The sequence below is a fragment of the Orcinus orca genome, chromosome 16, assembly GCF_937001465.1.
Source record: "Orcinus orca chromosome 16, mOrcOrc1.1, whole genome shotgun sequence".
Lineage (NCBI taxonomy): Eukaryota > Metazoa > Chordata > Mammalia > Artiodactyla > Delphinidae > Orcinus > Orcinus orca.
The window spans coordinates 24919994-24944273 of NC_064574.1; the positions used below are offsets into that span (position 1 = coordinate 24919994).

The 24280-nt window shown below is 49.4% G+C and overlaps 1 protein-coding gene across 6 annotated transcripts; it reads left to right on the forward strand.

Moving 5' to 3' along the window:
* Positions 1-1474: 1474 nt before the first annotated feature.
* On the forward strand, positions 1475-24280 carry GGT7 (gamma-glutamyltransferase 7). 6 transcript variants are annotated; one of them, XM_033433567.2, is made up of 15 exons: positions 1475-1717; positions 7841-8076; positions 8454-8605; positions 9856-9973; positions 10978-11045; positions 11261-11334; positions 11670-11866; positions 13788-13875; positions 15810-15937; positions 16108-16196; positions 17842-17991; positions 18109-18226; positions 18999-19136; positions 20302-20394; positions 23531-24280. In XM_033433567.2, the coding sequence occupies exons 1-15, from the start codon at positions 1549-1551 to the stop codon at positions 23591-23593; spliced, it is 1881 nt and encodes a 626-aa protein (XP_033289458.1). In that variant the 5' UTR covers positions 1475-1548; the 3' UTR covers positions 23594-24280. The 6 variants fall into 6 exon arrangements, with proteins under 6 accessions (XP_033289458.1, XP_033289453.1, XP_049554881.1 ...); XM_033433562.2 differs by having other exon boundaries at positions 1478-1717; positions 10881-11045; positions 11205-11334; positions 20302-20401; XM_049698924.1 differs by having other exon boundaries at positions 1479-1717; positions 10881-11045; positions 11226-11334; positions 20302-20401.

Below are 24280 nucleotides of genomic sequence, written 5' to 3' on the forward strand. Positions count from 1 at the left end.
TCTTTCAGGCCCCAGAGCTGTTCCCAACACACTGCTGCCCTCTCCTGTCTACAGGTGGCACTGCAGATGCTGGGCCCATAATGGATTTACAAGCAGTTCAGGTCATCTCTGAGCCTGGAGCCTGGGGTTGGGGAAGGAGGGGATGTGTGGCCAGGGGCTTGACCAGTCCCCTCCCTCTGCCTGTGGACTGTGAAATGGAAGTCTGGACAAGAGGCCTAATAATATAGGGAACCAACATCCCATCCCTGGAAATGGGGTAGTAGTGCAAACTATGGTGTAGTGAGAAGAGGATGGATCCGGTTGGACAAGATGAGAATCCACGAGATTAAGAAAAAATTTTTAATAATGATTATGGCATTTACTGTATTAAGTAGGTGTCAAGCCATATACTAAAAACTTTCCGTGTGTTATTTAGTCCTCACAACCCAGAGATGGATACAGTCATTCTCTCCATTTTACAAATGAAGAAACCCATACGCAAAGAGATTAAGTGTTTTGCCCAAGATCACATAGTTTGTAAGCTGTAGCAGAGGGAATAGAACCCAGATACCTAGACTTTAGACCCAGTCCCTACCCTTTTATCCTCCCCCAACCCAGCCCACTCCTACCATATCACCACCACCATGATTTCTTTCTCAAAGTTTCCTTTCCAGAACCACATAAAATAAAAGCTCTTTAAATAATGGTAAATATGCAAGTTCCAGAGACCCCATTCCAGCCAATTAAATCATGATCGCTAGAGTGGAATCTAGGGATCCGCTTTTAAGATCCTAAGACAAGCTCAAGTTTAGGTTCACTGCCCTATGCTGATAGGTCAGGGGTTCTAGAAGCGGTTGTGATTGAAAGAGGAGTCGACGAAGTGTGGGGGGTCCAGGGAAGGATCTGACGTCCGAGGAGAGATGTCCAAGGAAGGGCCTCGAAATGAAGCAGGTTGCACATGAAGTAGGGGCTGGGGCTGGGGGTCGGGGGTGAAGGCGGAGTCTGAAGTCGAAAGAGGGGTCTGGGGTCGGAGGAAGAGTCTGAGATAGGAGGATAAGGATCTTGGAGTCCAAGGAGGGGTCTGAGGTTCGAGGAGTCTGGCATTAGAGACAGTATCTGGGGTCGACAGGAGGTTTGCAGTCAGTGAAAGGGACTGCGAGCCGAGGAAGGAGCCTGGAGTCTGAGGAGGATCCTAGCTCAAACTGGAAGGAGGAAGGGGTTTGGTCCCTGGGCTACGTAAGGTGCCCCGAGCCACTAAGGTCGCGCTTACCGCGTGCTCTTCCCTCCTGACCCCCGACTGCGCGACCCGGACCCGTCCTGCAGGCTCTGCATCCACACCCACACCCCAACCTGCGCTCTCAATGCAGGCTGACAACGCTAAGCAGGCGGGGCCGAGTCAAACCCCGACACCCTCCAGGGTCTGGGTTTGAGGCGCCCCCTCCCGGCGGTCCAGGAGCTCAGGCCCCGCCCTCCTCCCTCCTCCCCACCGTCTCCCCCGCCTCAAGCCCCAGCCCGGCCCCCGCCGCCCCACTTCCGGCAGGCGCTGCGCTGCTGGGGGCGCGGGCGAGGATGGCGGCAGAGAACGAGGCCAGTCAGGAGAGCGCCCTGGGCGCCTACTCGCCGGTGGACTACATGAGCATCACCAGCTTCCCGAGGCTGCCGGAGGACGAGCCGGCGCCCGCGGCCCCTCTGAGGAGCCGCAAGGACGAGGACGCCTTCCTGGGAGACCCAGATACCGGTGAGGCCCGCTGGCCCCGTCCCTGCCCCCTGGGACGTCCCCGGTCCTCCTTCATCTACGCGAAGCATCACCTCCAGCTCCATCTCCCTAATTCATTCCCTTCCTTCTGGACCTCTCCCTTCTCCCTTGTCTCTGTTCATTATCTGGTGGGGCTGGGGATGCATTTCTTCCTTGGAGGCTTAGGATGCGACAAGGGAGAACGATGCTAGGGACTGCAGTAGGAGGGGTTGGGGTTACCCCCTTGGGAAGAACCAACTAATAAGGAAGGAATGTTGGCGGGGAGTTCCTAAGGAACAGCTGTGATCACCTAGAAGAGGATTTTCTCTAGTCACAGAGAACAGGATAGGAGAAACCAAGTCAGAGACTGCAGCAGGATGGATAGAAGCTAGGTCTTGAGAAGAACTTCCCCACAGCCAGGGATTGTGGGAAGGAGAGACCATGAGAAGAAGCTGAGAATCTCTTCGTGTCCCGGGAGGGGTAAAGAGAATATGATTCCCATCCATCTGCGAGTGATGGGTACTGGGAGACAGGGGGATGGACTGCATGACCTCTCAAAGTCCTTGGGGACCAGAGCACCTTCACTGCCCTGTGGATACCTCACCCCTCCCAGAGCAGTGGACCAGGCCAGGATGTTAGTAAGGTACCCTGCCCCCTAGGAAGCAGGCTCCAGAATTTTACTGTATTCTCTTCAGCCCTCTGCAGGAACTGCAAGGGTGGGAGTAGGGAGGGAGGAGACGGGGCTTGGGGGACACCTGGGGCTGAGAGCTCTCTGAGCATTTCTTCCCTAATGCTCTTTCTCCTGTCCATGTGGCTCAGCTCTCTGTCCTCCCCTCCATTCTTCATCCTCCATCCCCCATTCCCTCAACGTCACTTCCTGGCATTAGAGCCTCCTTCTACTTCACTCTCTCTTCCTCTCAGTGCCTGCACTTGAGCCCTATCCCTCACCAGCCTGGGAGATCCTGCTTCTCTTGCCCAGCCCTCTCTGGCCTGGCCCTTCTGTGGCTACTCCTAGCCTGACAGCCCCAAATTCTTTCCCCCTCCACAATTCTCCGGTCACCTGGCCCTGACCAGCAGCCCCCGCCAACCTGACTATCTTGTACCCTTCCTGGAGGGGGTTTGAGGGGAGGGTGGGGAGGCTTATGGTCATCACACGTCAAAGCCGCAGATTAAAACTTCTTTTCTGAAGGGAGTAGCCCTGGAATCAGGAGGTAGCCGGGAGAGAAGTGGGAGGATGTGTCCTGGTGGATACCAGCCTGAAACCAGGTCCTTTGTTCAGGAGCCAAGAATACCACTTATGGTCCCAGCACTGCCCTGACTCACTGTGTGACAATGGGCACACCTACCCTGACCTAGGTCTTAGTTTCCTCTTCCAGCTCAACTGGGAATGCCTATCTCTCCCAGTCTAGAGATTGGAAACCCCTGATATGTTTTATCCTCCTTTCCTATGAATGTCTTAGCATTTATCAAAACCTGTGATTATTTGTGCAACCTTTGATTATTCCATGTCTATAAGCCCTGTGAGGATGGGATCATGACTGTCTTGTTCACCATCCTTTCTGCACCATCGAGCACAGTGCTAAGCTTTCAATAAAAACTGTTGAAGAAATAAATGAATGAAAGAGAAGATCTCAGGATGAAAGAATGGCAAGGGAAGGGTTCTCAAACCTCAGGGAGTTCCTTGAGGAGTTAATACAGGCTCTGCCCTCAACTGTATAAAAATCCAGGAGAGACCCTGGTCACCTGAGTTTCTAGGAAGCTGCACCTTATGCCAAGTTGTGCACTAAGGTTCCAAGGACCTTGCCATCCTACCTGTGTGGTCATTTCAATACCATGTCTCCCAGCACTACTTCCAAGCCCCAAGGCTCCTCTGGACCAGCTGGACCAGCCTGCTGGCTAACATGACCCCCTGTGTTCTCAACCTGCTGGTGCCACCTGATGGTACTGCCCCATCCTCTTACGCAGGACTTTGGTTGTGCCCAGCTGGCCTCTAGCCTGCCATTCCACAGAACCAAGTGCCAGGCACCCCACAGCAGGCCTTGTGGAAAACAGAGCTAGATGGTGACCACTCCAAGACTGGCGAAAACTTTCTTTACTCTTTTCTGAGCTCCAAGGCCATGTGTCCTTCTCTCTCCCAGACATCTGCCTCTAGATGTCCTGAAAGTCCCTCACCTTCAACATGCTCCATGCTGTACTCATCCTCTCTTCCCCAGACACCTGTTCTTCCCCCAATGTCATTCTCAATTAATGACACTGCCATCCATCCAGTCCCCAAGGTAGAAGCCTAGGAGCCACCCATGATTCTCTCCCTTCTGCTCACTTCTAAATAGTGGTCAGATGCTCTCTGTCTTCCTCCTAAGTATCTTCCAAATTCCATCTCACCATCCCTGTCATCACCACTGCAGACTAAGCCACCATCCTCTCTTATCTCTATTACCCATAGGCTTCTAGCTATTCTTCCTGCTTCCTGACTCTCCCCCACCCCCTCCCAACCCAATCCATCCAGCACCCTGCATTTCTGATCATGTCACTCCCTGTTTCAAAAATCTTTAGTGATTCTCCCCTCAGAGGAGTAAGCAAGCCAGGGACCAAGTCAACTCTGTTCAGGGTTCACTTGTCATAAACCCAACTAAAACTGAGCTACATCTAAAAAGAGAATTTTATTGGGTAGCATAACTGAAAAGTTCAGGATATAGGGCTTCAGGCATAGCTGCATTGAGGTACCTGAAAAAGATTTGGATTTTCTCCATCTTTTGCTTTGCCTTCATTTTTATGGGCTTCATCTTCAGAAAACCTCCCATCTTGTGGGAGCAAGATGTCCCCAGGAGCAACAGGCTTACATCTTACCACCTTAGCAACCTAGACAAGAAAGTCTTTCTCTTTCCCAATATTTTAGCAAAAAACAAAACAAAACAGAGTTTGAAAATCATTGGTGCTGGTGCTGGTCACGTGAACGTGAACCAATCACTGTACAGAGGTGCCTGTTCTGATTGGCTAGGCCTAGGTCATATACTCACTCTGACCAGGAATGAGGGAATGAGGAAGGAGAGAGGGGATTTGGTGTTCTCTAAAAGAAAATTGAGTGGGGAATGGTGACTAAGCAGATAAAAATTAGATGCCTACTAAGCCAACTGCCTTCAGACAACTCCTGCTGTTGTCCCACAAATTCAGAACAGCCAAAATTAAACTCATCCTTTTTCTCCCAAATGACTTGTTTCTTCTGGTCCCAAACTAGCCTTTTCCCAATGTCCTGCTGTTGTCCTTACACATCAGCAAAATCAATGGTATTGCTTCCCCACCACTTACACAGTTGATACTCAGTAAATATTTTTATTGAATAAGTGGAAAACAATATTCATTTATATTTATATTATATATTCATAATAAATTATTGGTAGAATAAGAAGTCTTGAATATATCTAACTCTGATGGAGCCATAGCATCTTCACCTCCTGGCTCCTCATATCTGATTGGAGAAAACAGATTTAAGGACAAGTGCCTGGAAATATCAACTTGAATTAGTTTATCAACTGTAAATCAGTTTTATTTACAGACTCTGGTGCTGGTGCTGAGGGTTAGAAGCAAGCATGATCAACTGAGGGAGGCTTCCAGAAGACAAGTCTCTTTTTTTAAATAGAAATTTTTAAAAAAATTATATGTTCATGGTGAAAAAAAAGAACAGTGAGAAAATGTAAAAGTCCTCTTCTCCATTCTTATCTCCTGCAGTTTTTCCTATTTATTTAAAAATATATGTATTGATTTTCAAAAACAAAAGAAATATATGTAAGTGGTAAAAATTTCAAACAAAAAATTCTCCCACTCCATCTCATTCCCATCTTCAGTATCTTCCCCCAAAAGTAACCACCATGAAGAATTTCTAAAATTATCTATATATGTATGTGGTTTCTTATTTATACAAAGGAGGGGAGTATGGATTATGGAGGTCCTTGAACACCAGGTTAAGGAGCTTGGATTTTTATCATTTTGGCATTGATGAACCATGATAGTATTTTAAACAGGAAAATATAACAGTCAATTCTTAATATTATCCCACAGACTTTTAAAGGGGTTATACTCCTAGGCCATAGTAGCAAGTGTTCAAAAATATTTTGAATGAATGAACTTTTAAAAACACATTGTGAGTACAGTCACATATTAAGGTCAAGGTATCAGGCTATTTCTTTACTATTCACAAACACCCAGGACCTTTAGACCATTTAGAGACCTGGATTCAAGGCTAATATATCCCAGAGGAGGGAGACTATGGGATGGAAGAGGGTCTCAGCCCTGGCCAGGGTGGAAAAGAAATGGAAATAACTTTGAGTGAGCACCTACAGAGTGCCTGGTATACATCACCTTTTTGAATCCTTGTACCCATCCAGCCAGTTAGGGATCAGCTCCATTATTAGGATGAGGAAAGTGACGCTCATGACTTGAAATGACTTGTCCATAGTCACCCAGCAAGTAAGTAGCTTTCAAATGTCCCCTGCCTCTACTTTTATTATCCTTAGATCCATTCTCCAGATAGCAGCCAGAGGGATCTTTTTAAAACACAAAACAGAAGGCTTCACATTCTTGCTTAAAACTCTCCAGTGGCCTCCTGTGGCTCTCAGGGTAAAATCCAACCTTCTCGCTAAGCCCTCAAGGCCCAGCGCATCTGCCCTAGCCTCCACCTACTACTCTTTCCTTTCCCCTTGCTCACCACACCAGAGCCACCCCAGCCTTGGTTATTTGTTTTCTAATGCACCAAACTTATTCCTACATTAAGGCCTTTGCACCTGCTGTTCCTTCTTTGCGGAACACTCTACACACTCACTCCTTGCTCTACATATGGCTGGCTCCTCATCCCTTAGTTCTCAGCTTAAAAGTCACCTCTGCGAGAGTCCTTGCCTGACTTCCCCAGCTAATTGCCGCCAACATGTACCATTATTCTCTATCATTTCATCCTTTTTTGTTGTTGTTATAATTCTATTCTTTTTTTAATTGAAGTATAGTTGATTTACAATGTTGTGTTAATTACTGCTGTACAGCAAAGTGACTCAGTTATACATATATACATTCTTTTTCACATTCTTTTCCATTATGGCTTTTTAAAAATATTTATTTATTTATTTATTTATTTTTGGCTGCGTTGGGTCTTCGTTGCTGCACGCCGGCTTTCTCTAGTTGCAGTGAGTGGGGGCTACTCTTTGTTGTGGTGCGCGTGCTTCTCATTGCGGTGGCTTCTCTTGTTGCGGAGCATGGGCTCTAGGCGCGTGGGCTTCAGTAGTTGTGGCCCACAGGCTCAGTAGTTGTGGCTCACGGGCTCTAGAGCGCAGGCTCAGTAGTTGTGGTGCATGGGCTTAGTTGCTCCGTGGCATCCCGGCATGGGATCTTCCCGGATGAGGCTCGACCCCGTGTCCCCTGCATTGGCAGGCAGATTCTTAACCACAGCACCACCAGGGAAGTCCCTCCATTATGGCTTATCACAGGATATTGAATATAGTTCCCTGTGCTATACAGTAGGGCCTTGTCATCCTTCTCTTTCTTCATAGTACCTGCCACAGCTTGTAATGATATACTCCTTTGTTTACTTATTATCTTCTTCCTCCGCTGGTTTTCAAAACCCATGAGGGCAGGAACTGTTTGTTCCTTTCCCCTAGCATCTAGCATGGGACCAGACAAATAGCAGGCCCTCCATATTTGTTGAATGAATGAATGGTTGGATGGATCGCGAAAACAAGGTTGGAAGACAGGGCCCCTCCGCTCAGTTTATGGAGCTGCCTCCTTGCACAGAAGGCTGGGCCCCAGCTGAGGCAAGATCTGGTTTCCAGGGAGGACCCAACCCCTGCCTCTCCAGGAAGTGTTCTCAGCCCTGGGTCCTGGGTCCCGGGCGATGTGGCCTAGGGATGGGAATCCAGCCGCCCTGCTGCCCAGTTGGGGGTCCCTGTCTTTTCCAAGCGGGGACCACCCCCCACCCCCCACTGCCCTCCCTGGGGTGCATGGGGAGACGCTGAAAGGGGAGCAGTGCTGTCTAGTGGAGTTTGGGGGGTGGGGGCCGAGAGAGGGGGGGACGCGGAATAGCCCCGCCTAGAGGGCGGGTAGGGCCGGGTAAGAGGCGCCCAGACCGACCCCCGCCGCCCGCAGACCCGGACTCCTTCCTGAAGTCAGCGCGGCTGCAGCGGCTGCCGTCGTCGTCGTCGGAGATGGGCAGCCAGGACGGGTCGCCGTTGCGGGAGACGCGCAAAGACCCGTTCTCCGCGGCAGCGTCCGAGTGCTCCTGCCGCCAGGACGGGCTCACGGTCATCGTCACAGCCTGCCTCACCTTTGCCACCGGTGTCACTGTGGCGCTCATCATGCAGATCTACTTCGGGGACCCCCAGGTGAGGAGGAAGCGGAGGGGGAGAGGAGAGAACCTGGGGAGGAGGGGTGAAGAAGCGCTTAAGGAGACCTTGGGAACTGAGGACTGGCTGAGTGGTGAAAGGGGGCCAACAAATGGAAAGGGGAGAGGGCGGTGACATGGGAGAGGAAGGTCTCAAGGGAGGGCCTCCTGGGCGTGAGGCGGACAGAGCTCAAAGAAGGGAACTGATCAGGTAGGAGGCACTTGAGATAAGGAAAGAAGACTCTTAGGGGAGAGTCAAGGGGATAAAAGGGCATGGCTCCCATCCCCACCCTCTGTTGGAGGTTCTGGGGTTAGTGGAGGTGCCTTAGGGAGGCAGGGGGCCCCTTCTGCCCCCACCTAGTCCCCTCCCCCTTCCAGATCTTTCACCAGGGCGCTGTGGTGACTGATGCCGCCCACTGCACATCGCTGGGCATAGAGGTGCTCAGTAAACAGGGATCTTCCGTGGATGCAGCTGTGGCAGCAGCCCTGTGTTTGGGGATCGTGGCTCCTCACAGTTCTGGCCTGGGCGGGTAAGAAGCTCCCAGCTGCGGAGGTTGGGGTGCCCCAGGCCTCCTTCTTTCTCTTGGTCTGTGGGCCTCATGTGCGCTTCTCCAAGTTTGAGCAGAGGGGCAACTGGGCCCCATCTCCTTGCATTTTCTCTTTCTACACCCAATCTTACCCCTTTCTCTTTACATGGAGTCCAAGGAGGTGTTTTCAGAAGATTTTTCTTTAACTGGGAAAAGGATTTCATAAACTCTATAAAGTGAGGTACACAGTTGGGGGTATACTGTCATTAATTAAGGCTGTGATACTTCAACTTTTAGCGTTTACAGATCCTTAAAACACATCCCTGTGAGTCTGATGAAAGCAATGGATCCTCTATCCTCAAAAAATATACCCCAGGGTAAGACCTCTTAAAACAGAGACTATAAACCGGCCACCCACGGGCCACACCCAGCACACAGCCTGGTTTAGTTTGCACACTTAAATTTTTAAAAATTTGGTTGCTGATGTTAAAAAATTGAGAATTTTCATAAAAATCCAGATTTCTAACATTTCTTGAACAATCAGGAGACCTAATAACATTGGGCCTACATTCTCACCCGGCTGCAGTTATCTGGAGCTGAATAGAAGCTGTTTCCCATGATGGGGCTTGTACCGTCCACTTGGCCATAGTTCCTACCACTCCCTTTTATTTAGCTGTCCTGCTTTCCCTATTATGTTAGCTGGCAGCCCAGTTATCTCAGATGTAACCCCCATCTCAGATGGAAGCAAACCACAGAAAAGGGACAAGCTGACTAAGTCCATATCTTGGCTCCTGAAAGACCAGCCTTCCAGGCCCTATGAAAGAAATTCCACTTTTGGTTGTGTACAGTCTGTCCTTACATAATTCAGTCCTGGGAGAGGGAGAGGGACGTACCACAGAGGCAGGTGCAGGAAGCTGGCAGGGGTCCAACTGTGGTAGGAGGTGGGGGTGGAGGGGGAGCAGAACATCCCGCTCTCCCAGTCCCTGGGTTTTCCCTTGTCAGGGATTAAAGGCTCCAATAACAGGCTGGAAGAGGTCCATGGACTCTGGGTCCCCCAACCCCTTGATTTCACTCCCCACCCTGATAGGGTAGCTGAGTCTCTGAATCTCTGCTGGGGAGGGAGCTCAGACACCTGACTCCTGATGACAGACTGAGCCTTTAGCCATCAGCGTGGGGGGCTTGAGGAACAGCAGGTTAATTGTTCAGAGGAGTGGCATCTTATCATCACCCTCCCCCTTCCGTGTCTCTCCTAGTGGGGGTGTGATGCTGGTACATGACATCCGACGGAATAAGAGCCACCTAATTGATTTCCGAGAGTCTGCCCCAGGGGCTCTCAGAGAAGAGGCCCTGCAGAGATCCTGGGAGACCAAGGTGGGGACCCCGGTGAGAAGGTGGGGGGTGTCTCCCTTCACTGCCCTTCTGCGAACCCAAGCATTACCTTGCTGAATATTTACTATGGAGGTGAGGGAAAGAGTTAAGCAGGATGCTCTTAGGCTCTGAGGGAGATAGGCAGCCCCCAAAATAAAATAATGAACCAGGACTTCCCTGGCGGTCCAGTGGTTAAGACTCCACGCTTCCACTGCAGGGGATGCGGGTTCAATCCCGGGTAGGGGAAAGATCCCGCATGCTGCAAGGTGCAGCCAAAAATAATAATAATAATAATAATGAACCAGAAAATCTGATTGTTTGATAACAGGCAGTGCAGCACCACATTACTTCTCTGGTGACCTTGCCTATCTGGCACATAAGAAGGAAGAAAAAGAGCCACTGAGCAGTCTGAGATGTCACAAAGTAGCTGCACTATCACTCACACATCTCATTCTGAGGCTGTTATTGGTAACTTTCCTAGCCCATGACATATTGGAAGATTATAGAGGAACTGCTGGAGGCAAACCCACTATCTACTGAGAGCAAAGGAGGAAATAGAATTACTTGGAAAAATAGATATTTAGTGCAGTGGCAAAAGCCAAACACACCCCTGAATTATCACAGTTCAGAGTAATGGTGGTGTGTTAATGAAAAGGTTGAATGAAGGTCACTTGTCCACTGTTTTAAAAGGCAAGAGTAGGTATACTCCAATCTAGACAGGTTTCCATCTAAATTGTTATGTCTTGGCTCTTAAAAGGGTTTGCTTAATTTATAAATCCCTCAGCTATGACAGATAAAGGAGGCCTTTCTGCATTTGCTGATAGGAAGTCAGGGAGGTGGGAGGGATGCCTGCTGGGGACAGCTTGTCCCTCCTCTGGGATACTTGGCCTGTGTCTCTCCCCTGTGCCAGCCCCCATCCCTGGCTTGGGGCTCTGAGGAATTCAGCCCAGCGCCCCCCCTTCCAGTGACCTGGTCTCCTCTCTCCCTCACCTGCCCGCCTTGCCCAGCCTGGGCTTTTGGTGGGGGTTCCCGGAATGGTGAAGGGGCTACACGAAGCTCACCAGCTCTATGGCAGGTAAAGGTTCTCCCCCTGGGGACCAGGGGCCCCTGCCTGCACTCCTCCTTGGGTGGCCTTCTCCTACCTTCCTGGATTCTTCCCTTCCCAACTCCCCCCTCCTAATATCCCCTTCCCTTGCCAGGACTCTCCTTCCCAGGAACCCCCCTCCCCCCCCAGGACCCTTCTTCCTCCCCCCAGGACCTCCTCCACCCCCTGCTCTCCGGCTCCCCCAGGCTGCCATGGTCCCAAGTCCTCGCCTTCGCAGCAGCTGTGGCCCAAGATGGCTTCAACATGACCCATGATCTAGGTCAGTGGGGCCTGGGGGTGGAGGGAAAGGCATGAGTTTGATGGAGAGGGGAGAGGGAACCTCTGCAATTTAGGTCCTAAGCCAGGAAGTGCCTCTCTTCCAGTTTGCTCCTCAGACCCCCTCCCCACACCACCCTACCTTCACTGGGAGGGATCCTCCAATGGGGGGTGGGGATCTGGGATTGGCCCATATACACCACCATTACCCCCCCCACCTCTGTAACAGGCTCCTGGGGGGCCGGAGGACTTAGGGCCGGCCTCTCAGCCCTCATCCACCCCACCTGTTGCGTGTACAGTCCCAACACCCCCATCCCAGCCTCGTGTCCCTGCCCGCAGCCCAAGCCCTGGCTGAACAGCCGCCACCCAATGCGTCTGAGCGCTTCCGTGAGACGTTCCTGCCCTCGGGTCACCCGCCACTACCTGGCTCACTGCTGCGACGGCCTGACCTGGCGGCGGTGCTGGATGTGCTTGGCACCTATGGCCCCGCTGCCTTCTATGCCGGTGGCAACCTCACACTGGAGATGGTGGCAGAGGTGAGCGTGTGGGGCACCCCCGGCCCTGCGGCGGAGGACCCTACTGCAGAGAAGTCCTCTTCCCCCTCACTTCCCTGTCTTTCTTTCTGCATATATTTACTGCGGATTCCATTTACTTGAAATTCTAGAATAGACAAAACTAACCTCAGAATCAGATCAGTAGTTTGGGGAATTGGAGGGGTTGACTGGGATGAGGCACAAAGAACCTCCTAGGGTGATGAGAATATTTTGTCTTGATTGTGAGAGGTACCTTTGAGCTCCCCAGGGCTGGTACCAACCTGTATAGTGGCCTGTCCTGGCCCTCCCAGGCCTGGTGGAGACTCAGGATCAGCCTCAGCTTCCCTGAGCCCACAATCCCACCCTGCTCCCTGGATTTTCTAGGGACCGAGGGAGACACCATCTTCACTGGTGACTCAGAACTGGGGAGGATCGACACAAGGGCTTTACCACCCAACCCCAAAGAGTCTCAGTCTGAGGCAGTAATGGGTTCTGAGAACTATTGTTGATAGTTCGAAACCACTAACGGAAAATTATGTTCAAGATAAAGATACACAGACCAACTCAGTGATTGTCTCATCTGTACAATGTGGGTGGTTATGTCTATCTCTGCCATACAGTTGTGGGAATTAAACAGGTCCATCATTCATTCTGCTTTCATGGAGAACCTGCTCTGTGCCAGCTTCTGTGCTGGGCATTGGAGTTATGGATGTGGTGATAGATGCCTGTCTCAAACAGACATCCCTGGAAAGTCCAGCAGCGTACTGGTTTTAGATCTACTGGGTCCAGGGACTCCTTCCACATTGTAAGGACTTGTTCTGTATCTCTTTCTTTCGGTCTCACAACTCTACTTTCCTCTGTTTGAAATCACTCTGTCAGATCCTTTCCACACCTGCTCTCCAGCAGCCATCCTTCCGGCAAGCCATCCCAGAGAAAGACTTTCTCATTCAAATAGTTCCAGCAAAGCCTCAAGGTTATGTCTCATCAGCCCATCATAGGTCTCATGACTATTCCCAAACCAGTCACGGTAGCACAGAAAAGGAATGATCTGATTAGCCAGGGCTGGGTTGCATATCCTCTCCTGGTGGTGGAGAAGGGGATGAAGGAAACTCTAACAAAGACCATCAGAGCTTTAAGAGAGAAAAACCCAAAGCTGAGTTTATTAACTTACCAGACAAAGCCAAGAAATTCAATGTGTAGGTCACTGAGGGTAGATTAGACATCACAGGCTTCAGGTACTTAAAAGTACTAAGAAAAGGAGAGGATTCCTAGTGGTTATGCTAATTTAGAATTAAAAATTAGCATGCTGGATAGAATGAGCCCTTCGGTTTGTACAAGATTAGATCATTGGTCAGTAAAGTGCTCAGTTATGTCCCGTAAGGGTTGTCCTACGAGGGTCAACCAGAGCTCATGGTTTTGGAGTGGTTTTAGTTGGTTATAGTGAAATGCAGAATTCAGTTTTGATATCTCCTAGGCAAGTGCTGCTGTAAGTGGAAAATCTTCCTTCTACATAGGCAGAGGGCAGTATGTGCAAAGACATGTAGTCATGAGTTCAGGACCTGCAGGTCACTCTGGGTCGCTGTACAGAGCTCATTGGGGAATAGCAGGACGTGAAGTGGGAGAGGTAGGCAGGGGCCAGATCACAAAGGGCCTTGAATGCCAAGCTAAGGAGGTCATTCATAGATTGTATCCAGTACAATGTCTGGCACATAGTGGGTGCTTATTGTTAGTGCTTTTCCCCTTCCTTTTTCCTGGGGTACCCACAGCTGATGGGGTCCCTAAAGGCCATGATGGGAACTGCAGAAGGCACAATATTTGTAACCATTTGATCTGTGTATGATCCAAACATATACCTTAGGCTAAACCGCATGCTCACAGTGTGGTGTGTGACTCACAGTGGTGGGGGTCATTCTCTCCCCTCCAGGCTCAGCATGCAGGGGGTGTCATAACTGAGGAGGACTTCAGCAACTACAGTGCCCTCTTGGAGAAGCCTGTGTGTGGCGTGTACAGAGGTGACCTCTCCCCCAGCTCCCAGGGTCCCCACTCAGGAGAGGCCTCCCAGTCCAGGGCCACATCCTTTTGGCCTGGTGGCTCCTCCCCATTTCACAAGAGAGAAACCGAAGCAATGAGCTGCCTAAACAGCCAACCGTTGAAGCAAGCCAGAGTCAGCCTACTTCTAAAGTAGTTGTGGAGTCAGTTACCCCAAATATTTAGGATATGGGGAGGGAGGTCTGGTCAAAGGCTAAGGCCTGGAATTTGGGGTTCTGGCCATAGGTTTTCTTTTTTTTTTTTTAATAGATTTATTTATGTATTTATTTATTGGCTGCATTCGGTCTTCCATTGCTGTGCGTGGGCTTTCTCTAGTTGCAGCGAGCGGAGGCTACTCTTCGTTGCGGTGCAAGGGCCTCTCATTGTGGTGGCTTCTCTTGTTGCGGAGCACAGGCTCCAGGCATGCACCCTTCAGCAGTTGTGGCTCGCGGGCTCCAGAGCGCAGGCTTAGTAGCTGTGGCGCACGGGCCTAGTTGCTCCGCGGCATGTGGGATCCTCCCGGACCAGGGCTCGAACCCGTGTCCCCTGCATTGGCAGGCAGACTCTCAACCACTGTACCACCAGGGAAGCCCCATAGGTGTTCTTGATTCAGGGTCTGTGTTGCCTCAGCCCGCTCCCCAGCCCCACACTCACTGCCCTATGCTTCCTAAGAAGAGTCCATAAGACCAAAATCCATCTTAGCTTCAGGTTAGAACAAACCCTTCAGGACAGTCAGAGACCTGCCCCCTCATTGTGCCAAAAGGAAACTGAGGCCCAGGGGAGGAATGGAACTTAACCTGCCAAACTCAAAACCAGTGAAGAACCCAGAAAGCCAAGCATTATGACATGGGTAAACTCCATGTTTGCAAACCCAAAGTGGTAGGTTCCTGAGTCCCTCAGAAGGTTCTCAGGCTTTCTCCCCTCGAGGAGGCCCAGATAACCTCAAGCTCCAGGAGAGGCTGCCTCTGCATTCAGGTTTCCAGGCCTCAATCTCTTAAGCCTGATTCTTCTACCAGAAGTGGTGTTATACTGAGCAGAGGAAGAGCATAGCTTTGGAGCCAGGAAGACCTGGGTTTGAGTACCAGCTGTGCCATTCACCTTGAACAAGCCACTTCCCGCTCAGAGCCTTGTTTCCCTCCTTAAAATGGAGATAATAATAGTGCCTACTGCTCAGGGTGCCCATGAGGAGGTGATGAGATGATGTTGGAAGTTATCCTGATCAGAATGGGTACTGAATGTGTAGTATTTGATTTCCATTTGCCCTCCGCAGCCTGGGTTCTCTTGGCAATGTCAGTACCTTGAGTACTCTGGGCTCCCCTTACCTCTTGTAACTTTGGACCAGCTTGCCTCTTCGTACCTCAGTTTCCTTACCTATAAAATGGGAATGATAACAGTACCCGTTATGAGGATTAAATGAGTTAATTAGTTAACGTAACTGTCATGTGTCAAGTATTATTATTGTTCCTTTGATGTCCAAACATCCAATAACAGGGGCCTCAAATAGAAAGAGAAGTTTGCTGTTTCCAGGAAGTTTCAGGGGTGGGACCAGCAGGAGCCCTGAATAATATCCTGGCCTAAGGGAGGAGCTGAAAGGAGACACATGGTGGACCAGGACACTGGACATCTGGACACCTGTCCCTGCTCTGCCAATGGACTGCAGTGTGACTCTGGGCAAATCACAGTTTTCTTGAGCCTTAGTTTCCTCATATGGACGAGGAAACTAAAGACAAGTGTTCTGGGTTGGAGTCCTGGCCCTGCCCTTGACTTGCCGTGTGAACTTGGGTGGGTCCCTTTGCCTCCCAGTGTAGTTTCCCTACCTGATGAGGGGGTTCAGTGCAGTGGTTTCAGTCTGTGTGATGGAGGGATGTGGAGATGCCTTGACCTCTCCCCTGCCGTCGGTAATTTCCTGTCCTTTCAGGCCACCTGGTTCTCAGTCCCCGACCCCCACACACAGGCCCTGCCCTCATCAGTGCTCTCAACATCCTCGAGGGCTTCAACCTCACCAGCCTGGTATCCCGGGAACAGGCTCTTCACTGGGTGGCAGAGGTAAGGCTGACCCCCTCCACTCCATCCTGGGCCTGGGGACACTAAGAGTGGGGGGATGGGGTAGTGCCAGAAGGCCTGACTAAATCACCTCCAAGTTTTCTCACACAGCACCTGGTGTGGGTGCTGGGAGGGGCTTGGCAACCTCTTCCACACTCCTGCTCTGTTTTCAGACCCTGAAGATCGCATTAGCTCTGGCCAGCAGACTGGGAGATCCCGTCTACGATTCTACCATCACTGAGAGCATGGATGACATGCTCAGGTGGGTCCCGAGGGGCAGGACCCTGGGTACTGCAGAGGCGGTGGCAGGTGTGGGGAAAGAATCAGGTGAAAAGCAGCTGGTGGAGCAATAAGGCCTGAAGGCCCAAGTCAATTTCAGCTCAACCCCAACTCACAGTGTGACACTAGTTGCCTCACCTTGCGCCTTAGTTTCCGCATCTGTACAACAAGGTGGTCTACTTTATATAGCTCTCAAATTTTTTTGACCCTAGCAGGCACCTATATGGACCCATCTGTCCCCCCTTTTGAGTAGAAAAAGAAAGCCTAATAACAATGAAAAGAGCCCCCAAGCAAATACTAGAGGTGGTGGGGATTTTGATTCAAATGTACTTACATCAGCAGCATAACATAGTAAGATTGTGGGCTCTAGTCGGACTGTCTCAGTTCAAATCCCAGCCTCACCATCCACTAGCTGTGCAGCCTTGGGCAAGTCATTTAAACTCTCTAAGTCTCAGTTTCTACAAGGGCCTGCCATTAACAGTGCCAACCTCATGAGGTTGTGGTGCGGACTAAACAAGATCATACATGCAAAGCACTTAGCAAGTTGTCTGGCACATAATAAGTATTCAACAAATATCATTGTTATTCTCAATTGGCAATAGAGGTAAGATTGATTACTATGTAGCTGCTACTATAACTGACTTAAAGGCTAGCTAAAGGAAAACTCAGAAGCCAAAAATATAGTTCATATAAATTTATACTGATACTCAAACAACCCTCTATGAATTAAGTTGCAAATGATGAGACTAAATGAACAGCTAATAATTAAAAAGCAGAAACAGCAGCAACCAAAAACGAAAACCAGCTCAAGGCCACAAGGATAAAACCTAAAAACCAAGCCTCCCCGCTGCCTGCCCCCAAACCACTTGAAACAAAACCCTCTGTGCCCTCTCTGTGTGGCCACTAGCCCTCGTGGTTGAAAACTGAATGGACGTCCTCAGTAATCCTTGGTGACTTGTCATTCTCTAGTCAGTTAGAATAACTAACTAACCATTATTAGGTAAGAAACCCTCAGCTGAACTTTGAAAATAGAAAATTTCATGTTTTCAATATCAATGCATATTTAGCTCTAAAACATGAACGCTTATGTTAAATTCATTTAACTAATTTATCCAATAAATAGTTATTGCTGTGCCAAGTCCTCCTGTGCCTTGAAGAAAAACTTCTAATAGCAAGTAAAGGTCCCTGTATACAAAACCCTCCTCTAGCTAAACTCTTAATAAAACTTTAGTTCTGGACTACAAACGCTAGGTTAAATGAATTCAGTTTGTTCATTCAAAACAAATATTTTCTGAGCATCCCCTGTGTTCCAGGTACTTTCATAGAAAGGATTAAATAAATATAGTCAAGTAACTAAAAGACTTGATTTAAACATGAAATAAATTCTACATTGCCTCTAGAAGAAAACCTGAAAAACACCTAAGTAAATTCATTCAGTTCAACAACTATTTCCTGTTTATTCCCTATATGCTAGGAATAAATGAGCCTCTGCTCTCATAGACCTAACAGTTCAGTGCGGGGAGGCAGATATTAATCAAATAATTGCACAAACAGACAGCACAAAGTGTGGTAGGTGGGGTGTAATGAGAGCCTATTGTGTGTTCATCTCCTACCTCTTGTCTTTTCAGCAAAGTGGAGGCTGCCTACTTCCGGGGCCAGATCAATGACTCCCAGACAGCCCCTGTCCCGCTCCTGCCCATCTATGAGCTAAATGGGGCTCCCACGGCTGCCCAGGTGCTGATCATGGGCCCTGACGACTTCATTGTAGCCATGGTCAGGTATGCCAGCTCAGACTCAGAACCTGGCACAAGAGATCATCTGGACCAGGAAGGAGGTGTGCGGGGGGTGAGTGAGGGCGGGCGCAGGGCTCACCTGGCCCTAACCTCGGCCCCCAGCTCCCTGAACCGGCCCTTTGGCAGCGGCCTCATCACCCCCTCGGGGATCCTGCTCAACAGCCAGATGCTGGACTTCTCTTGGCCTAACAGGACTGCTAACCACCCTGCGCCCAGCCTGGTAAGGCCTTGCTTTCCTCCTCCCCTGGGGACCCTGAGGCTAGGTAGAAGATGCAGTAGTATAACTGCTCCTCCCTCCCCACTTCTTCTAGGAAATTATATTATAAAGAAAAACAGCCTAAACAAGGTGTCCACTTCATCCCCAGCCCAAGTCCAGGGCTTGGAGCCTGTTGGGTGCAAAGAAACCTCGTCCCATTCTGCTACCGTCTCACTGTGTGACACAGGGAAAGTCTTCCCCCCTCTCTGGTCCTCAGTTTCTTCACCTACTTTACAGTGAGGATACTGGCCCCCTTTTGATGCTTTGGGTACTTTTCAGCATTAGTAGTTTATGACTGTGTGATGCTGAGCACTATAGGGGCACTGAAGAGGGACCCAAAAAGAAAGGAGATGTGAATTATTGTCTATTGTGAGAGCAGCATTCTTAACTCCCTGCAGGCTGGGACCCCAGCAAGACAAAGACAGATAGACATGACCAGGGTGGGGATTATTCTGTTCTTTCTCATAGTCATCTTTCTTGGCTTGATCCCTCTCCTGCCACCCATGGTAGCCCCATAGCAGCCCCTTAGCTCAGTGGGCCCATTATCTACCTCAGTTATCCAGGGACCCTGCCCATTTCACAAACAGCAGACTGTGGCCTGGGGATGGGCCAGTCCCCATGAAGACTGCGCCTGTGGAAGATTCAGGAGAGAGAGATGTTGGAAGAGTGGTGGAGTAGCCCTTCCCTGTCTTGTCCCGCCTCTTATCCCCCTGTGGTCTTGGTCCTCTGACAACAGGAGAACTCGGTGCAGCCAGGGAAGCGGCCACTGTCTTTCCTGCTGCCCACTGTGGTCCGGCCAGCAGAAGGACTCTGTGGGACCTACCTTGCTCTGGGGGCCAATGGAGCTGCCCGGGGCCTCAGCGGCCTGACCCAGGTGAGTTTTCCCCCGTGATGGGCCTTTTGTGGCCAGGAGGCAAGCTGTGACCTGGGCTGCAGATGCCCCTCATGTCTCTGACTTGTCCTCATCTCCTACTCACGCAGCAAACGTGGGCTGAGGCTGCTTTGTGCCAGGCCCATCCTGAGCACTGGGGACATGAACTACATTGTTCTTAGCAAAAATGGAGCCCTGAATCGCCATGTCTTCTCAGGTTGCAGGGAAATTGCAGGACCAGTAGAATTGAGAGGTGATAGGACATCTGGGCTGCCTGGGTTCTGTCAATCTCTGGTCCCATCATGCCTCTAGTCAACATCTGAATAACAAGCAGCCTTCTTTAGGGTCTGCTTTTGAAAGGAAGGGCCTGCTACCTTCTAAAACACCTCACAACAGTTCCACGAATGTCTTGAGCATCTGATATATGTGTCAGGCCCGTACTTTGGCAGGTGGTGAGTTAACAAACCTGAGCTTTGGAATCAGACACCTCTGGGTCCCAGCCTAAGTGCTGCCAATTTCCAGCTGTGTGGTATTGGGGAATTCACTTAACCTCTCTGAACCTCAGTCTCCTCATCTGTAAAATGAAGATAATAACAAATAGCTAACATTTATGGAGATTTTACTAAGTGCCAGGCACAGTGTTACATGTGGTAACCCTTTTAAGCTTCCCAACTTTGGGAGGAATCCTTACTTCTATTTCATAGATGAGGAAACTGAGACCCAGAGAAGTTAAGAAGTTAGGTTCAGTTTAGTAAGAATGGGCAGACAGTTTGGTTACAGAGCCTACCCATACTTCCAGCCACTAAGCTGAAAGTACCCACATTGTGCCCTAGACCAGCCCCAGCTATTAGCCCTCTCCTGGCCAAGAAGAAGGAAGGAGAGCCTTGGGTTGTATTAAAGGAGACTGGGTGCTAGTGATGCCTCTTCCCTAGCTCTCTCCAAACTCTGGAATGAATGGCTTTTCTTCTCTGGCCAGTGGTTTCCCCTCTGTAAAATGGAGACAGTCATCACAGGCCTGCCTGTTTTCTGGGGCTGTTGAGAAACTCAGATGACATCCCTGGTGTAAGTGTTCAAAAGACTAAGGAGTCTGGACCAGGGACGAAGGCTGTGGATTCCTGAACCCACACCTCTGGGACAGCCCTGACTTCTGCCCCTTGGCTGCCTACAGGTCCTGCTGAATGTCCTGACTTTGAAACGGAACCTGAGTGACAGCCTGGCCCGTGGCCGCCTGCACCCCGACCTGCAGACCAACCTCCTGCAGGTGGACAGTGAGTGAAGAGCAAAGGTCCCCATGGGGTGGGCACAGGGCAGGGTGGAGAAAGGGGCTCCTCCCAAGGGTGCCCCTGCCTCTCCCAGCACCAACTCCGTGCCAGTGAAAGTTTGGTTTCTTTTAACCAACTCCTACTGGAACAGTGGAAGATCTGCAGATTGGAACCTGTCCTGCCATTTCCTGGCTGTGGCCTTGGGAAATTCACGTCTCCACTCTGAGCCTCGGTTTTCTCACTTGTAAAATAAGATATAGTTGTTCATTTTGCAAACCATTCATTCAACAGTGTGTATTGAATACCTACCGTGTGCCAGGCATTATCCTAGGTGCTAGGGATACTGCATTTACAGGCAGACAGGAAAAGAAATAAAGAAATATAAAAAAGCAAAACAAATGCTCTGCAGAGCATTAAAGCAGGATGATGTATATGACTAACTCGATGACTGGGGAAGCGTTCACTTTAGTGACATTTAAGCTGAGATCTGGAGAGTGAGAAAGAGCCCACCAAGCAGAGAACTGTGGCAGGCTTTGTAGGCCAAGGGAACAAATGCAAAGAACTCACTGCAGGAATGGGCTTGGTGGTTTAGGAGTAGAAAGGAAACCAGGGTGAGTGAGGGTAAGATCAGATCAGAAAGCAGGCAGGGGTCAGGTCATAGACCTTACAGATTATGGTGAGGAGATAGACTTTCTTCTAAAAAGGACGGGTGCTTAATTTTGGACACAGCTTAATTTCATAACTGGGAAAGTATGTGCACCTTTGAGGAGTTTTTATTAGAACAATGTATTATGCTAGTCCAAAGGGGATACAAAATTGCATGAGACATGGTCCTTGCTTATTCAGTCTCCCCATTTTACAGATAAAGAAACTGATGTTCACAGAGGTTATAAACTAGTCAAAGACAAACCAATAAATGGCAGAATTGATATCAGATACATACCTGGTTGATACCAAAGACTCAGTTCTTTCCCGCATGACTCTTGATACCTCCTGGACTGAAGCATGGTAGAAGCCACAGACCTAATTCCTCAGTAGTCATACCCTGTGGTTGCTTAGTGACGCTTGGATCCCGGCTGATGGGTGATGAGGCCAAGTCCTTGAAAATGAATATTGCTCAACTAACATCTTCAGGTCTCTGTAGAATGTAAGGCTCTGTGCTCAGTTACCGTGGGGGTGAGGGTGCTCATCCCAGCCCTCCCTTGAAGGGCACACAGTCTAAGACAGGCTATGACGAGCGGAGGCTTGGTGAAGGGAAAGTTCACCCACCTGAGGGCTCCGGGAGGCTTAATGGAAGAGGTGACAACTGGCTGGACCTTGATGTATGAGCAGGAATTTGGCATGTGGAGGTAAAGAACACTCTGGACGGGGTCGGGTTGTTGTGGGGAACAGCTTGGGCAAAGCCAGAAAAAATGGCTCAGAGAACAGCCAGGGGGCCAGCTGGACTAGAGACATTGTTTCCCAAACTTCAGAATTTATCCAGTACCTTCATGACTTTTGACAGATTTGCACACCATCTAAAGCATTATTTACATAATGTGTGTCTACAAGTGGATTTCCTTTTTAACCTGAATGTATTTTAAAACTAAACCTTATATCATAATCACAAATGGAAAAATGGCATCATTTGCCTCAAATAGATGATAAACAGCTACAAAAAAATCAAATGTTTCTAGGTTTTAGTTAGACATTTTTGCCCATAGAATGTTCTGAGGTCTGCTCTCTCTTTTAAAGGAGATTAGAAATGTTGGAGACCAGACTGGAACGTAGTCCTTTCTATTATCAAAAGGATTGAAAGTGAACCACAAAGGGAATATATTTCCAACTTGGTGATGTAATGCTATTTAATGTGTGTCTTTATCTCAAGAACTACCCCAAATCATCTCATTTGGGGAAGTAAGAAGATCAGATTTTTGCTGAGGAGCATTGGGAGGTGAGGTTACAGGGCTTACCATGGAGGTTCATGTTAAGAAGTATGGGCTTCATCTAGTTGAGCATGGGAGGGATATGACATGATTTGTTTTATGTAGGGGAGGTGGATTGAAGGGAGGAGAACTTAAGTCAGAGAAACACAAGAAGAAACTGGGATAATGGTCCAGGCAAGAGATGATGAAGACCTGAACTTATGCGAGAGAGTGGGGATTTGTTCATTTATCTAGAAAATACTTGTTTAACATTTACTGTGTCCTCACCCTGTTCTAGGCACTGGGACTCAATAGTGAACAAGACAGCATTTTTGCCTTCAAAAAACTTACATTCTAGTGGAGAAAGACACAGTAAATAAATAAACAAGATGCAGGTAGCAGTAAGTACTTTGAAAGAAAATAAAGCAAGGTAAAGATGACAGGGGCTGCTATTTTAGATAGTGGCCAAGGAAGTTCTTGAAGACTGGAATGAAGTAAGGGAGCCAGTTTTGTGATTATCTAGTAGGAGAGCATTCTAGGCAGAGAGAACAGCAAGTGCAAAGGCCCTGAGGTAGGAGCATGTTTGGCCTATTTGAGGGACAGCAAGGAGGCTAGAGCAGAGTTAAGCAAGGGAGAGAGTAGAAGGAAATGAGGAGAGGAGTTTAGAGAGTTACAAGTTTCCAGATGATTTTGGGCATTAGAGGCCTTGGTAAGGACTTTGGATTTTATTCTAAGAGTTATCAAAGTTGTTGGAAGGTTTTGAGCAGGGCAAGTGACATGGGCTGACTAATGGCTGCTGTGTGAATAGGCTGTAAGGAAGCAGGACTGGAAGCAGAAAGACCCGTTAGTGGGCTATGTGGTAATCCTGGCAAGTAATGATGGCAGCTTGGCCTAGGCAGGTGGAATGAAGACCCCCAAAGCCAAGCCCTTTTTCCAATATTAAGAATGACTATACCTTATCAATCACTTACTATATGCAAGGCTCTGAGCTTTGTGCATTGTGTGCCTTGTCTTCTTTAATCCCTGCAACAACTTTATGTGGTAGGTTCTCAGATAATACCCATTTTATTATACATGATGAGACTGAGGCTCAGAGTAGTAAAGCAATTTGCCCAAGGTCATACAGCTCCTTAGGAGGGCATCCAGGACCAGGACTTAGGTCTGACCGTCAGACTCCTGAGCCACTGTTCTAAACTCTCTGAATGTGTATATGTTGGGGAATGGTTTTCAGGTGAGTTCACAGAGGAAGAGATTGAGTTCCTGGAAGCCAGGGGTCACCACGTGGAGAAGGTAGATGTCTTGTCCTGGGTCCATGGCAGCCGGAGAACCAATAACTTCATCATCGGTGTGAAGGACCCTCGGAGCCCAGATGCAGCCGGAGCTACCATCCTGTAGAGCAGCAGGGTGGGGCGGGGGTCTCTTCTCCCCGCCTTTGCATGTTCCTAGAGTCCCTCCTTCTCCCAGGTTTGGTCTCAGAGGGACCCCAGGGATGCCCCAGATCAGGGGCCAGAGGGGATGCTTAGCAAACCCTATCTCAGAGTAACTGGAAAATTCTCCATCTGGAGGCCTGTGGTGGTGGCAGTGGTGGTGAGTGTCAGTGTCCACGACCAGGCAGGCAGGACCTTGAGGAGTCAGACTATCTGTCTGTCTGTCTCCTTTCCCTTAGCCATGCAGGCTCTGAGCTTAGGGCTGTGCTTGCAAACCCTTCTCAAGGGTCCTCGCCACCCCAGCATCTCCAGTTGGGCCTGACCTGGGCTTGTTTTCCAGCTCCCTTCTCCTGTCCCCAGTCTCATTTCTTAAATGACTAGGATTTTTTTTAATGGACCATCCTACGGAGGGGGCGCTCCTCTCCTCCTCCCATCAGGTTGATTTGGGGGCCTTTCATCTGGGGTGGGCCCAAGGTGTGGGGTACGGGTGGGGGTGGGGACCAGCTCAGGGGCTTCCATTTGCAAAGGGGAATTAAAGAAAGAATATTGCTTAA